This window comes from Coregonus clupeaformis, unplaced genomic scaffold (genome assembly GCF_020615455.1).
Source record: "Coregonus clupeaformis isolate EN_2021a unplaced genomic scaffold, ASM2061545v1 scaf0306, whole genome shotgun sequence".
NCBI lineage: Eukaryota > Metazoa > Chordata > Actinopteri > Salmoniformes > Salmonidae > Coregonus > Coregonus clupeaformis.
Window position 1 is genome coordinate 288,379 of NW_025533761.1, and position 16,011 is coordinate 304,389.

The 16,011-nt window shown below is 43.0% G+C and overlaps 1 protein-coding gene across 1 annotated transcript; it reads left to right on the plus strand.

Moving 5' to 3' along the window:
• The first annotated feature begins 222 nt into the window (after positions 1–222).
• Positions 223–15,176, plus strand: LOC121572435 (synaptotagmin-11-like). The gene is made up of 4 exons (XM_041884508.1): positions 223–2,102; positions 10,618–11,531; positions 13,145–13,265; positions 13,399–15,176. Exons 1-4 carry the CDS (start codon positions 2,069–2,071, stop codon positions 13,707–13,709), a joined length of 1,380 nt encoding a protein of 459 aa, XP_041740442.1. The 5' UTR covers positions 223–2,068; the 3' UTR covers positions 13,710–15,176.
• The last annotated feature ends 835 nt before the right edge of the window (positions 15,177–16,011 follow it).

Here is a 16,011-nt window from a genome sequence, read left to right on the forward strand (position 1 = left end):
ATGACTGTGTGTGGTGGTGGTGCTGAGGAGTATTTCTGTCTGTAATAAAGCCCTTTTTGTGGGGAAAAACTCATTCTGATTGGCTGGGCCTGGCTTCCCATTGGTTGGGTCTGGCTCCTAAGGGGGTGGGCCTATGTCCTCCCAGGCTCACCCATGGCTGCACCCCTGCCCAGTCATGTGATATCCATAGATTAGGGCCTAATGAATTTATTTCAATTGACTGATTTCCTTATATGAACTGTAGCTCAGCAAAATCTTTGAAATGGTTGCATGTTGCGTTTATATTTGTGTTCAGTATAGTTACCAAAAACAACAAATGGAATATCAAGAATCTCATTGATGATATTTATTGATGCAAGGTTCTACACAGTATTTGTAACGTTTTTTTCATTCAGATAAACAGACCAAAGTTGTCAGAAAGGGAACGATTTTTCACTGCTTTTTTATGGCCAAAAAACCTTTGCTGTATGTGCCTCTTCGTTTTGTGTCCTGCCGTTGTTCAACCAAAGCTTGTATTTGTGTTGATGTATGCCAAGATACGCCCTTAACTAAAGTCCCGCTAGGCCTAATTAAAGACAAGTTAATGAAGTTTATTAATTAATTTGGTGCCTTAATTTTGAAATACAAAAGACTACAAACCCCACAGATAAAAACGGCCTTAATTTGTTGGTTTTCTCAGTACGTTTCCTGCTTTAATGCTCCTCTTGTCAGCCAAAGTGATGTATCTACTGCAACTAAAGATTGTGTGTTAGTAATGTGAGAACACCAATAGGGCGGCAGGTAGTTTAGTGGGTAAGAGCTTTGTGCCAGTAACCGAAAGGTCGCTGGTTCTAATCCCCGAGCCGACTAGGTGAAAAGTCTGTCGATGTGCCCTTAAGCAAGGCACTTAACCCTAGGCCTAATTATACATACATTCTGGATATATCATTTGGTGAAGTGAACCAGTCACAGGCGCTCTGGTCGCTCTGGATAAGAGCGTCTGCTAAATGACTAAAATGTAAATGTAAATGTAATAGCCTCATGCTGTACGTAGAGTATGAGTTAATTGGTTGTATTACATGTGTCTGGTAGGACACCTAGTGAACCTTCTGGGTACTACGTGCATTTGCAGTCCATCCATGTTGATGTAGGGCCTGTGACTGGTTCACTTCACCAAATGATATATCCAGAATATAGTTTGTAAAATTTTTTATTGTTTTATATGTTTATTTATGTCTAATTTGGGACACTTATAAAGCACACATGAGGGCCTCTGCTTCTCTTCAAGCTCCTAATGATAATCATGTGAGGGTCGACGATGGGCAAATTTGTATAATATTAAATTATTTGTTATGTATTTTCCCTGTGCCTACAATTGCAGTGCAGGCATACTATTCTTGTAAATCATAATATTAGCAGCAATCATTGTTTTTTACAGTATACTTTCAGCTGTCAGTAGTCAGCTTGTTTCTGTCTCTTTGTTAGAGATCAATATGATGTATGAGTTAGAATTGACCAAAATCTGCTATTTTTGCATTAGTCTTGAACATAGGCTTATAATGGTTGTTTTATTGTTTTTTTTTTATGTAAAATTAATTGCTTTCCAAATGCTGTGTGTAGGTTATAACTATTCCAAAGTTTACTAAGAATTAAACTGTTTGGTTCTTAGTCCTATTGTGTAATGTTGCCAAGCAACTAACTGAACGAAGGCGTGCTCCCCATCCACCAGCAATTGGTCATTTACATACATACACAGTATCATACATGAAACAATGACATTCTGACGCCACACGGGGGCGGGACTAAACCCTCCAGGGAGTCCGCGAGTACCAGTCTCGAGCCCCACGCAGCCTCCGTGTCCGAGATATAATAATAGCATCATTGAGTTTGGTGTAGAGACAGCGAATAGACCGTATGAAAAGAGGAAGACGAGCATTATTTATTAACCTGTGAGCTCATTTACTGGAATATTTCGTTGATGTATCGTTATTCATTCTTTATGGATATAAAATAGGGACAAACCATCTTTATATTCTTTAATTTTCCCTTTTTATCTGGGCGGCCAGTAAAGCGTCCTGCGCTTTCCAAAATGGCTGAGATTACAGAATTACGACCTGCATATGGTAAGTAGCAGGCCTTTTTCTGATTTATTTGGCATTTTGTTTATTGTGTCGTCAGATGTTATATGATGTCTTATATTGACATTGCGCAAAATGTTAAAATAATGCCCATTCTTTTTAGAAATAAAGCCATATGAGATTGAACACACCCTAATAGCATGATTACGTGTATTACTATAGTCAACGATTGCCAAATGTCAACTGGACATTTATTAATTTCCATGGCCTATGTTAATGTAAATAGCATCGAATGTCATTTGGAAATTGAACGAAACTGATTACACAGGCCTATTCAACAGAGATAGGATCATCACTAGGCACAGACGTCAGTCAATTCAACGTCTATTCCATGTTGGTTCAACTTAATTTCGTTGAAATGACGTGGAAACAACGTTGGTTCAACCAGTGTGTGCCCAGTGGGAGCCTATTATTACAGTATTTACTGTTATACAATTATTTGTTTTTATTCAGTGAATAATTTGGTCCAACAACATAATATCGAGGCCATTCAATTGTAGGCCTATTCTATCCAAAAATATTGAATACCATTCGCAACATTGTCACTTCTCCCCATGGTCTTCAATGTGCGCGTAGGATGGGGTGGATAGGGATGACGTGATGTCTATTCCCGCATAAGCATCGCCAGCCCCCGCTCCTTTGTTTTTGTTAAAGCAAGCATCCCGGAACTAGGACCTTGGCCAAATGGACACATTTTAATTTGATCAGACGAGCTTTAAATTAAGATCCCTGAACAGTAGTTTAATGCCACATTGCCATAATATGAAGTGTAGTGCTCTGAAGGCAGGGGGTGTTGGTGACCCAAACAGTACCGGACCCTCTCAGCAAGTGACATGAATAGGTGATGGGGCATGGGGAGGGCTATGGATATTATATCATCAGAAGAATAGAATAGGACAACCCAAGAGCAGAAACAAAACGGATTGTTCTAAACCCTGAAAACCAAGAAAATATAAACCGATGAGCATATTAACACTGTGTCAGAAATGGGCCTGTAACCTATTGGAGTTGATTATTTGCCATGCAGAATAGGAGGCTTTTGTTAATAAATGCACTCTCACATTTCTTGGTTGATTTAATATTAAACCATCAAGAGCATCTAGACATTGAACTGCTTGAAGACCTCATTACAACAAGCAGTTGGCCTTTCGTCTCAAACAGGCTCAAGATAAACAGTTGTGCAATCAAGGCTTGAGTGTTAGAGATATGTTATTGCAAACATAATATTGGCCCTGAGCCTGCTGGATGCAGCAGAACATTTCATAGCAGCAAAGAAACAAGAGAGTACTGGAGTTGGATATCTGCAATTCAACCCAACAGACTCCAGAAACCCAGATTACAGCCAGTGATTTCCCAACCATCATCTAATCTGGGTCACTCATCAGGATTAAGACACATCTGGTCCACATCACAATCGGAGTTCTGCAAATCAACTGAATCTTGTGTTCACAGGCAGCATACAATAAGACACGTTGCCAATGCAGACAGATTGCCTCTCAGTGCTCCATGGTCACTCAGCACTGTTTCCCAGGCTGGTGGATGATGGGGTTTATGCTGTACCAACCGGTGCCAGGCAGGAAAACAGACAGGCAGATAGTCAGAAGTAGGAGAATTTTGCATTCTTCAAACACCTGAAACAGCTTTTTCCTGCAATCCTAGAGCCATAATCATTATCCCTAATTCTATGTAAAAACTACAGTGCCTTCGGAAAGTATTCAGACCCTTTGACTTTTTCCAAATGTTGTTACGTTACAGCCATATTCTAAAATGGATGAAATAAAACAATTTCCTCAGCAATCTACACACGATACCCCATAATGACAAAGCGAAAACAGGTTTTTAGAAATGTTAGAACATTTATTAAACCCAAAAACCCAAAATACCTTATTTACATAAGTATTCAGACCCTTTGCTACGAGACTCGAAATTTGATTGGAGTCCACCTGTGGTAAATTCAATTGATTGGGCAAGATTTGGAAAGGCTCACACCTGACTATATAAGGTCCCACAGTTGACAGTGCATGTCAGAGCAAACACCAAGCCTTGAGGTCAAAGGAATTGTCAGTTGAGCTCCGAGACAGGATTGTGTCGAGGCACAGATCTGGGGAAGAGTACCAAAACATTCCTGCAGCATTGAAGGTCCCGAAGAACACAGTGGCCTCCAATATTCTTAAATGGAAGAAGTTTGGAACCACTAAGACTCTTCCTAGAGCTGGCCGCCCGGCCAAACTGTGGGTGCAATCGGGGAAGAAGGACCTTGGTCAGGGAGGTGACCAAGAACCTGATGGTCACTCTGACAGAGCTCTAGAGTTCCTCTGTGGAGATGGGAGAACCTTCCAGAAGGACAACCATCTCTGCAGCACTCCACCAATTAAGCCTTTATGGTAGAGTGGCCAGACGGAAGCCACTCCTCAGTAAAAGGCACATGACAGCCCGCTTGGAGTTTGCCAAAAGGCACCTAAAGACTCTCAGACTATGAGAAACAAGATTCTCTGGTCTGATGAAACCAAGATTGAACTCTTTGGTCTGAATGCCAAGAGTCACGTCTGGAGGAAACCTGGCACCATCCCTACGGTGAAGCATGGTTGTGGCAGCATCATGCTGTGGGGATGTTTTTCAGCGGCAGGGACTGGGAGACTAGTCAGGATCGAGGCAAAGATGAACGGAGCAAAGCACAGAGAGCTCCTTGATGAAAACCTGCTCCAGAGTGCTCAGGACCTCAGACTGGGGTGAAGGTTAACCTTCCAACAGGAAAACGACCCTAAGCACACAGCCAAGACAACGCAGGAGTGGCTTCGGGACAAGTCTCTGAAAGTCCTTGAGGGGCCCAGCTAGAGCCCGGACTTGAACCCGATCGAACATCTCTGGAGAGACCTGAAAATAGCTGTGCAGCATCACACCCCATCCAACCTGACATAGCTTGAGAGGATCTGCAGAGAAGAATGGGAGAAACTCCCCAAATAGAGGTGTGCCAAGCTTGTAGCGTCTTACACAAGAAGACTCGAGGCTGTAATCGCTGCCAAAAGTGCATCAACAAAGTAAAGGGTCTGAATACTTATGTAATTATGATTTTTCAGTTTTCAGTTTTTAATAAATTAACAAACATTTCTAAAAAACTGTTTTTGATTTGTCGTTATGGGGTATTGTGTATAGATTGATGAGTGGTAAAAAAACACACACATTTAATCAATTTTAGAATAAGGCTGTAACCTAACAAAATCTGGAAAAAGTCAAGGGGTCTGAATACTTTCCGAAGGCACTGTATGTCTATTATTCTGCATAAGTTATCTAAGCATACAGTGGGGAAAAAAAGTATTTAGTCAGCCACCAATTGTGCAAGTTCTCCCACTTAAAAAGATGAGAGAGGCCTGTAATTTTCATCATAGGTACACGTCAACTATGACAGACAAATTGAGAAAAAAAATCCAGAAAATCACATTGTAGGATTTTTAATGAATTTATTTGCAAATTATGGTGGAAAATAAGTATTTGGTCACCTACAAACAAGCAAGATTTCTGGCTCTCACAGACCAGTAACTTCTTCTTTAAGAGGCTCCTCTGTCCTCCACTCGTTACCTGTATTAATGGCACCTGTTTGAACTTGTTATCAGTATAAAGACACCTGTCCACAACCTCAAACAGTCACACTCCAAACTCCACTATGGCCAAGACCAAAGAGCTGTCAAAGGACACCAGAAACAAAATTGTAGACCTGCACCAGGCTGGGAAGACTGAATCTGCAATAGGTAAGCAGCTTGGTTTGAAGAAATCAACTGTGGGAGCAATTATTAGGAAATGGAAGACATACAAGACCACTGATAATCTCCCTCGATCTGGGGCTCCACGCAAGATCTCACCCCGTGGGATCAAAATGATCACAAGAACGGTGAGCAAAAATCCCAGAACCACACGGGGGGACCTAGTGAATGACCTGCAGAGAGCTGGGACCAAAGTAACAAAGCCTACCATCAGTAACACACTACGCCGCCAGGGACTCAAATCCTGCAGTGCCAGACGTGTCCCCCTGCTTAAGCCAGTACATGTCCAGGCCCGTCTGAAGTTTGCTAGAGTGCATTTGGATGATCCAGAAGAGGATTGGGAGAATGTCATATGGTCAGATGAAACCAAAATATAACTTTTTGGTAAAAACTCAACTCGTCGTGTTTGGAGGACAAAGAATGCTGAGTTGCATCCAAAGAACACCATACCTACTGTGAAGCATGGGGGTGGAAACATCATGCTTTGGGGCTGTTTTTCTGCAAAGGGACCAGGACGACTGATCCGTGTAAAGGGAAAGAATGAATGGGGCCATGTATCGTGAGATTTTGAGTGAAAACCTCCTTCCATCAGCAAGGGCATTGAAGATGAAACGTGGCTGGGTCTTTCAGCATGACAATGATCCCAAACACACCGCCCGGGCAACGAAGGAGTGGCTTCGTAAGAAGCATTTCAAGGTCCTGGAGTGGCCTAGCCAGTCTCCAGATCTCAACCCCATAGAAAATCTTTGGAGGGAGTTGAAAGTCTGTGTTGCCCAGCGACAGCCCCAAAACATCACTGCTCTAGAGGAGATCTGCATGGGCCAAAATACCAGCAACAGTGTGTGAAAACCTTGTGAAGACTTACAGAAAACCTGTGTCATTGCCAACAAAGGGTATATAACAAAGTATTGAGAAACTTTTGTTATTGACCAAATACTTATTTTCCACCATCATTTGCAAATAAATTCATTAAAAATCCTACAATGTGATTTTCTGGAAAAAAAAATCTTATTTTGTCTGTCATAGTTGACGTGTACAGTGGGGAAAAAAAGTATTTAGTCAGCCACCAATTGTGCAAGTTATCCCACTTAAAAAGATGAGAGAGGCCTGTAATTTTCATCATAGGTACACGTCAACTATGACAGACAAAATGAGGAAAAAAAATGCAGAAAATCACATTGAAGGATTTTTAATGAATTTATTTGCAAATGATGGTGGAAAATAAGTATTTGGTCAATAACAAAAGTTTCTCAATACTTTGTTATATACCCTTTGTTGGCAATGACACAGGTCAAACGTTTTCTGTAAGTCTTCACAAGGTTTTCACACACTGTTGCTGGTATTTTGGCCCATTCCTCCATGCAGATCTCCTCTAGAGCAGTGATGTTTTGGGGCTGTCGCTGGGCAACACAGACTTTAAACTCCCTTCAAAGATTTTCTATGGGGTTGAGATCTGGAGACTGGCTAGGCCACTCCAGGACCTTGAAATGCTTCTTACGAAGCCACTCCTTTGTTGCCCGGGCGTGTGTTTGGGATCATTGTCATGCTGAAAGACCCAGCCACGTTTCATCTTCAATGCCCTTACTGATGGAAGGAGGTTTTCACTCAAAATCTCACGATACATGGCCCCATTCATTCTTTCCTTTACACGGATCAGTCGTCCAGGTCCCTTTGCAGAAAAACAGCCCCAAAGCATGATGTTTCCACCCCCATGCTTCATAGTAGGTATGGTGTTCTTTGGATGCAACTCAGCATTCTTTGTCCTTCAAACACGACGAGTTGAGTTTTTACCAAAAAGTTATATTTTGGTTTCATCTGACCATATGACATTCTCCCAATCCTCTTCTGGATCATCCAAATGCACTCTAGCAAACTTCAGACGGGCCTGGACATGTACTGTCTTAAGCAGGGGGACACGTCTAGCACTGCAGGATTTGAGTCCCTGGCGGCATAGTGTGTTACTGATGGTAGGCTTTGTTACTTTGGTCGCAGCTCTCTGCAGGTCATTCACTAGGTCCCCCCGTGTGGTTCTGGGATTTTTGCTCACCGTTCTTGTGATCATTTTGACCCCACGGGGTGAGATCTTGCGTGGAGCCCCAGATCGAGGGAGATTATCAGTGGTCTTGTATGTCTTCCATTTCCTACTAATTGCTCCCACAGTTGATTTCTTCAAACCAAGATGCTTACCTATTGCAGATTCAGTCTTCCCAGCCTGGTGCAGGTCTACTATTTTGTTTCTGGTGTCCTTTGACAGCTCTTTGGTCTTGGCCATAGTGGAGTTTGGAGTGTGACTGTTTGAGGTTGTGGACAGGTGTCTTTTATACTGATAACAAGTTCAAACAGGTGCCATTAATACAGGTAACCAATGGATGACAGAGGAGCCTCTTAAAGAAGAAGTTACAGGTCTGTGAGAGCTACAAATCTTGCTTGTTTGTAGGTGACCAAATACTTATTTTCCACCATAATTTGCTAATAAATTCCTTAAAAATCCTACAATGTGATTTTCTGGATTTTTTTTCCTCAATTTGTCTGTCATAGTTGACGTGCACCTATGATGAAAATTACAGGCCTCTCTCATCTTTTTAAGTGGGAGAACTTGCACAATTGGTGGCTGACTAAATACTTTTTTTCCCCACTGTACCTATGATGAAAATTACAGGCCTCTCTCATCTTTGTAAGTGGGAGAACTTGCACAATTGGTGGCTGACTAAATACTTTTTTCCCCCACTGTATCTCTTTACCTGTTCAATTGTCATTTTAATTAATGATGCACACTGATTATTTAAGAACCTTTTTACTTTAGGAGTTTAGTACAACTGCTACACTGGTATATAGTATATAATTAAAAGCAATAATAATTAAAGCAATTTTAGTCAATTATGTATCTATTTATTGTAATTTGAGTTTTGAAAAGAACAATCAAAATGTCTGTCAATCTTTGCATGCATAGCTCTGTCTATGAATTTCGCAGTGGTTACTACCAATATAGTAGTGTGGTCTGATCTGTAATCTATGGTTAGATATAATTGCATAGTTCCTTGCAAATCAACCTGAGCTCTTTTTCTTGATGAAGGATCTGAAATGGGTTATGCAGGCTAACAGATGGAACCCACAGAAAAAAAACTTAACTGAGGAGATTGGCATTGTGTCTAATTAAATAAAAATTGTAGGGTGTATTTTTGGTTCTGTTAATCAGCACACTCAATTTATGCTTTTACTTAACACATTTTGTGGACAATGCCTGGAGCCACTGAAACGCTAGATTTGAGAGCTCACTACTGCCATCCCTCTGGGGTATGTTTCCAGGGCAACGGGCTTAGCTGGCATTAAGCTCCTTCCAAAATCTGACATCATCATCCTGGTATCCCTACCCAGAATGCCAATGAACAACAACAGGAAGGAAGGGCACAGTATTTTTTTGAAAGACAGAGAGTTGAAGGAGGGAGAGGAGAGACAGACAAAGACAGATGAAAATGGAGACGGGAGAGAGAGAGAAAAACAGACGTAATATAAATATAGTTAGAAAGCTGAGGTAAAGAGGGGGAAAGAGAGTATGCATGTGTGTGTGTGTGTATGTGTGTGTGTGCATGCATGTGTGCCTGTGTGGGTGTGTCACATATGTGCATGCTCATGCCCATTCACTGTATAGACTGACAAGTGTACCAATTGGAGTATGATGACATGCTCAGAAGGCCAGTGCAGCTAGGGAAATGTTCCCTGGGGTGGGGGGGGGCCAGAAAGGCAACAATGTGTCTCTTTTCAAGGGCTTGACCAAACAAAGGGTGCTCGCCCGCCCGGCTGCAGCAGGCTCTGTCCACTGGGTCCCATTATAGCTGGGATCAGCACAATCAGCCTTCCCATGGGCGCACAGCACACAGTCACAATCTCTTACTCACCAGCAGCAGCAAATTAGTGGGTGGGGGCTCACACACACAGTCACACATACAGTCACCTAGATCTGTCGGCTAGATAAAGCACACCGTCACTGGGATCAATTAAGGGAGGCAAATGACTAATGACTTTAAGAAAGAGGTGGACTGTGTCACAGTCACTGTGTGTGTGTGTGTGTGTGTGTGTGTGTAGCCTGACTGTGTGTGTTTGCACTGACTGTTCCTCATGCTCTTTTTTACCCTCCATAGTTGCACTTGCATGCAGTGCATGTGTGTGTGTCTGTGTGTGTGGTGTGGGGGGCTGACATTTAAGCAGCCTGTTGACACCTGGTTGAATGACGTCCATATTGCTCATGTCTTTCTCGCTCACTCCTTGCCTCGTGCTCTGTGACGCTGTAGTGAAGTCACCACTGCTGTATGCCACAGTCACAGTGTTGAGTCACAGTGGAGTGGAGTCATTCACCCTGGGTGGTGTGGTCACACGACTTACAGTATTTAGCCTACCTGATAATAATGAGCCACTGGAGGGCAGTTACATTATATCCTATTTGATGTTCAGTACTGCATCACTTGGTGCAGCTTAAAGAGTTGCATTTTAAAAAATCTGAGTCAGTTCCAGTTCCTGGCAAAACTAAATGCAATCGACAGTTTGACTATCTACTTCATTTAGAGACTCCAGTCTTTTATTGTTGATGTTTTCCTGAGTAAACATTTCCCCCAGCTTTAGAAACACCCTCCTTATGATGAAACTGTATTTCCAAGATAAATATTTCCTAGACCAGACATTGCGAACACATCCCAGTCTAGACTGTGCAAAGGCGTTAACTCGTTCTATGTTCCCCTCTCTTTTAGACATGTCACCGGTGCTGGCCGGATTTATCGGTGCGGCGGCTCTGGTGGTTGCTGTGGTGATCCTGGTTCTCCTGTGGTCCTTCTGCCAGCGTCGCCACCTCCTGGTGACGGGCCGCTACAAGCTCCATGGCGACCAGTACTGTGACTCGGCTGAAGACCCGCCCTACAAGTTCATCCACATGCTGAAGGGCATCAGTATCTACCCAGAGTCCCTCAGCAGCAGCAAGAGGATAGTACGGGTGGCCAGGCGCGCTGGGTGGCAAGGGGAGAGTGACAGAGAGAGGGGTGGCGGCCGCGGGATGGTCCTGGTGGATGCTGAGAACAACATCCTGGATGCTCCTACCCATCTCCAGATGAGCCACCTGGTGCCCCCTGCTGGTCAGCCCAGGATGGAGCAGGCATTGCCCGTCAGGGCCGACTACTGCTGCCTGGATAGCTCAGCTACCAGTAGCGAGAACAGCAGCAAGACCGTTTCACCTTTCACCCCCGCATCCTCCGACCCAGAATCAGAGCCTGAAGCCAGCCTGGGCTCCCTCAGCCTGGCTGTAGACTACAACTTCCCCAAGAAGGCCTTGGTGGTGACCATCGTTGGAGCCCATGGCCTGCCTGCAGTAGATGAACAGGGGAACAGCTCCGACCCCTACGTGAAGATGACCATCCTCCCTGAGAAGAAGCACCGGGTGAAGACCAGGGTCCTGAGGAAGACGCTGGAGCCGGTGTTTGACGAGACGTTCACGTTCTATGGCGTGGCCTACAGCTCGCTGCCCGAGCTCACGCTGCACTTCCTGGTGCTTAGCTTCGACCGCTTTGCCCGCGATGATGTCATAGGGGAGGTGGTGGTGCCGCTGACAGAGTTGGAGCCCAGCACGGGGCGGGTGCACATCACCCAGCAGATCAGCAAGCGGAACATGCAGGTGAGGAAGGGGGGGTGACCTATACATGTTTCAAAGCATGAACAGACAATTCCAACATAACAATTATTATTGGAAGTAGGGGCTGGCTCACACACACACACACACACACACACACACACACACACACGGGCATGAGCGCAGTGCAGTACACAGAGGGGATTGTCTGACAGGAAGGTCAATGTGTCTCTATTGATTGGGTCCCCATTCAAGTCTTAACTGCAGCCAGACTGAGTAGCCTGAGGAAACAAAGCCTCCATGTAATCTCTCAATGCAGCCAGCCATCCATCAGGTTCCCATTATCATCACAGCCACACGTGTATGCATGTGAGTGTGTACCCAACTCTGACTCACCAAGAATTTGTTTTGTATTTTGTCCCACATGTACCTGTGGTATTAGTCATCACTGTGTGGTCATTGTGTACAACCCATCTGCTGTTCAATATAAGAAGGGATGGATATGTTTTTTTATGGATGCATTGCAGGGGTTATTACTTCCTCATTGAAAGAAAATGTCTGATCGTAAAAAAAGGTAGTGTTCCTCAGTACTCATTGTGGAGGGCAAGGTTTTGCAGTAGCATGTGGGAGGTCCATACACCATGCATGGGAATCAACCACATACCTGACTAGGATACTAAGTTGCAGGAATATTAAAACTACACTAGAATGAGAAGAGAACTTCAGCTTACTGTAGTGGTATCAGGGCAAATTTCTGTTCATTGTGGCTAAGCTTTCGGTCAAACAATCTTCATCAAAGCAATGTCAATATCTTCAAAACAATGTCATCGTCTTGCTTATTGAAACATCCATCATAAGCATACAAATCACCAGGACACTCACCTATGGATGTTTCTCAGCAAATCCACATTTTATAATCATTAGATTAGAAAATGCCCTTTTAGTGATGGGTTGGAATAATATTAAATCAATTGCAAGTCAGGGAATATGAGAAAGTGTGTGTGTGCTGGTCTGTAGCATCATACATCATATCTACCTACTGTCATCTGTATTGATATATACAGTACCATTATCTGATTTACATTTATATGGATATACAGTGTAAAGGCCATGCATGACAGATTTTTTCACAGTTTATCTGATTCATTGCTCTTACTATGCAGAACACCTAGATTATACAAACCGCAATACTGTATGCGTTGTGATGTTTTTCACAGAAACAATAAAATAATCACACTAGTCTGTTTCCACACACAGATATGTATGGTATATTTAAGGAATAAGGCCAGAGTGGGTGTGGTATATGGCCAATATACCATGGCTAAGGGCTGTTCTTAGGCATTATAAACTGGTTACCAATGTAATTAGAGCAGTAAAAATATATTTTTTGTCATACAGCCAATCATCATTCAGGGCTTGAACCACCAAGTTTATAATTGTTCATGTAGAACATGGTTGGCAAACAGATAATTCCAAAGACTGCTGAGTTGTATTGTCTGGGGCAGTTGGTGCCCCATAACTCTTTTAATCTATGACTATACGATTATGGCTGTTTGATTGTTGCATTGTATCTTAAAGGCTCAGTAGGTGGGTTTGATTATTGTTCCCTTTGAATGAATCAATAGTTCAATCCTCTATGTGTCTGTCTCTTCCTGCAGTGTGAGAGCCGTGGGGAGCTGTTGGTGTCTCTTTCCTACCAGCCGGTCTCCCACCGCCTCAGTGTGGTGGTGCTGAAGGCCAAACACCTGCCCAAGATGGACATCTCTGGCCTGTCTGGAAGTGAGTTCAACCACTGTGTTTGTCTGTGTGTCTGTGTGTGCATGTGTGCCTGTGGACAATTCAAAAAGGCGGAGCTTGTGTAGATGTTCCCTTTACATATGACAATATTCCAAAATGTCCTTCTCTCCCTTAGACCCATATGTGAAGGTCAATGTGTTCTACGGACGCAAGCGCATTGCCAAGAAAAAGACACACGTGAAGAAGTGCACGCTCAACCCTGTCTTCAACGAGTCCTTCATCTACGACGTGCCCCCCGAGCTGCTCCCTGAGATCTCCGTAGAGTTTGTGGTGGTCGACTTTGACCGTACCACTAAGAACGAGGTGGTGGGGCGTCTGCCCCTCGGCCTGGACAGCCCCTGTCCCTCTGGCTCCGCCCACTGGCGGGAGGTCTGCGAAAACCCCCGTCGGCAGATCTCAAAGTGGCACAACCTCAGTGAATACTAGCTCCTCACACCACCTAATGCATATAGTTATACCTGTGTGTATAGGGGGAGGTGGAGGAGGGGAAGAGGGGGACTTCTTGCCGAGTGAGTGGCTTTTCCTCATGCCATACTTTCTCTTGTGAATAATACCAACAAAAAATGAACAACATTCCTGGTGGGACTTGTACAGTGGACTTTACAGTGGTTAAGGTTCAACTACAGGATCGAATCAAAGTAACAAACATGCATACAGATAAACATACACATATATAACCCACACCTGTACAGAATTATAGAGACACTCAGTCTCAGTATTAGGTTAAGAGTAATGAAAATAAAAAAGTTGTTTGTTAATCAAAATATGACCATGATCACACATTCAAGGCTGTTATGAATTATTGTCTGGCCATGTTGTATGAAGTTTAGGCGACGGGAGGATACATGCAAATGCACCCAAAAAAAAGAATTGTCAGACTTCAAAATCCTCCCCTTGCCATTATTGTACTTCAATTCATCGCATGTCTGAATTAAACATAAATATCATCAAATCAAATGTACTAAGGAAACAGAAGTATTTCTTATATTGATAGTGAGAATTTTTTTCTCTCTCTTAAAATGAGAAAACCTCATGCAACCGACTCTCTGTTGCAGTTTCTCTAAAGGAAGGACCAAATAGGACAGCTAGACATTTCTACCCATGAAATACTTGTTGAAAAAATTATATAATGTTTTGGGGCCTAACTGTTGTCGTTTAGTGGCATTACCATGTTTGATGACAAGCTATGTATCTAACATGAAAACCATCAAGGTTTCAAACAAATTGATGCTTTGTTGTAAAGACAAATGTGATTTCACTGCAAGATTTTTTATTTTTAGTCAATTTTTTGAACTAATTCAGACTGAAAAGATGAATGTAATAAACAACCACAACATCATTACATGGATACGTGATCACAAGAAATATGACAACGTCTCATACTGTGGCATTAAAAAAGCATTCACCACAGTGTAAGCGAATTACTGAAATATCACTGCAGCAGGTTAGTCTTAATACTGTAATAACCAGGTAATAACACATGCTAGTTAGCAGCTTGTAGTGCCAGAAGATGTTCTTTGAAAGTCACTGATATTATTGTGAAAAATGGTTTTGACATGAAGATTTGTAAAGGGTAATGTTTTGCTGAGTGGTTTCCAAAAGGTTCATACAGTATGTTGTACTATTTTGGCCTTTGCTGACATGCTCATCTTTTAGGGCTCGATTCAATCTGAATCACCGAAGTTCTGCGCTATAGCGCACTTGAAATGTGAAGGTAATTTCCGATTGAGCTGACAAATGCAGCGATTACCGTGAATGCAGTCTCCGCGAACTTGGGAACATTACCTTTAAATTTCAATCGCGCTATAGCGCTGAACTCTGAATTGTGGTCCTCTGTAGCTCAATTGGTAGAGCATGGCGCTTGTAACGCCAGGGTAGTGGGTTCGATCCCCGGGATCACCCATACGTAAAAATGTATGCACACATGACTGTAAGTCGCTTTGGATAAAAGCGTCTGCTAAATGGCATATTATCATATTATATTATAACTCGAGCGATACGGATTGAATCAAGCCCTTCATGTATTTTTGTTCTCTATCATTTGCCTAATTTCAAGAATATATTGTATAAAAGGACGGTACTTTATATCTTGACAGCAACAATTTTCTATAGTGAATAGCCTCACAGGTTAAAGCTCCTGTATGTTGTTGGTGATACACTGTGTGTGTGTGGAGACTGCAGAGCCCAGGTGTACTGTTTAGAATAATGTAAGTGGTGATGGGGTTCAGAGCAGGACATGGCAGTGGGGTGGCTACTGCTCGCTTCTGGCTTGGCTAGGCTTTTGACCAGAAGGACGAGACACAGGTGGGCAAACCCCCATGCCTCCGCTGTCACTAACCGCTCCATCCTCTCTTCCTCCTCTTTTTCTCTCACTCGCTCACTCTCTCACCCTCCTTCACTCTCTTTCTTTCTAGCTCTCTCTTTACAGTCCCTTATTCCCTCAATCTCCTTCGTTCTCCCCTGTCTCTCTCTCTCTCTCTCTCTCTCTCTCTCTCTCTCTCTCTCTCTCTCTCTCTCTCTCTCTCTCTCTCTCTCTCTCTCTCTCTCTCTCTCTCTCTCTCTCTCCTTGCACCTTCTTTCTTTGTCTTTTTATTTGGATCAGTAATATCTCAAATTCTTTTTAATGCTTAATTCCTCATAATGAGAGAAGTCACAGTATTTTACAGATTAGTGAACCCGTCACAACACCTATCACACCCTGTGAGGATTTAGCTGTATGACTGTGATG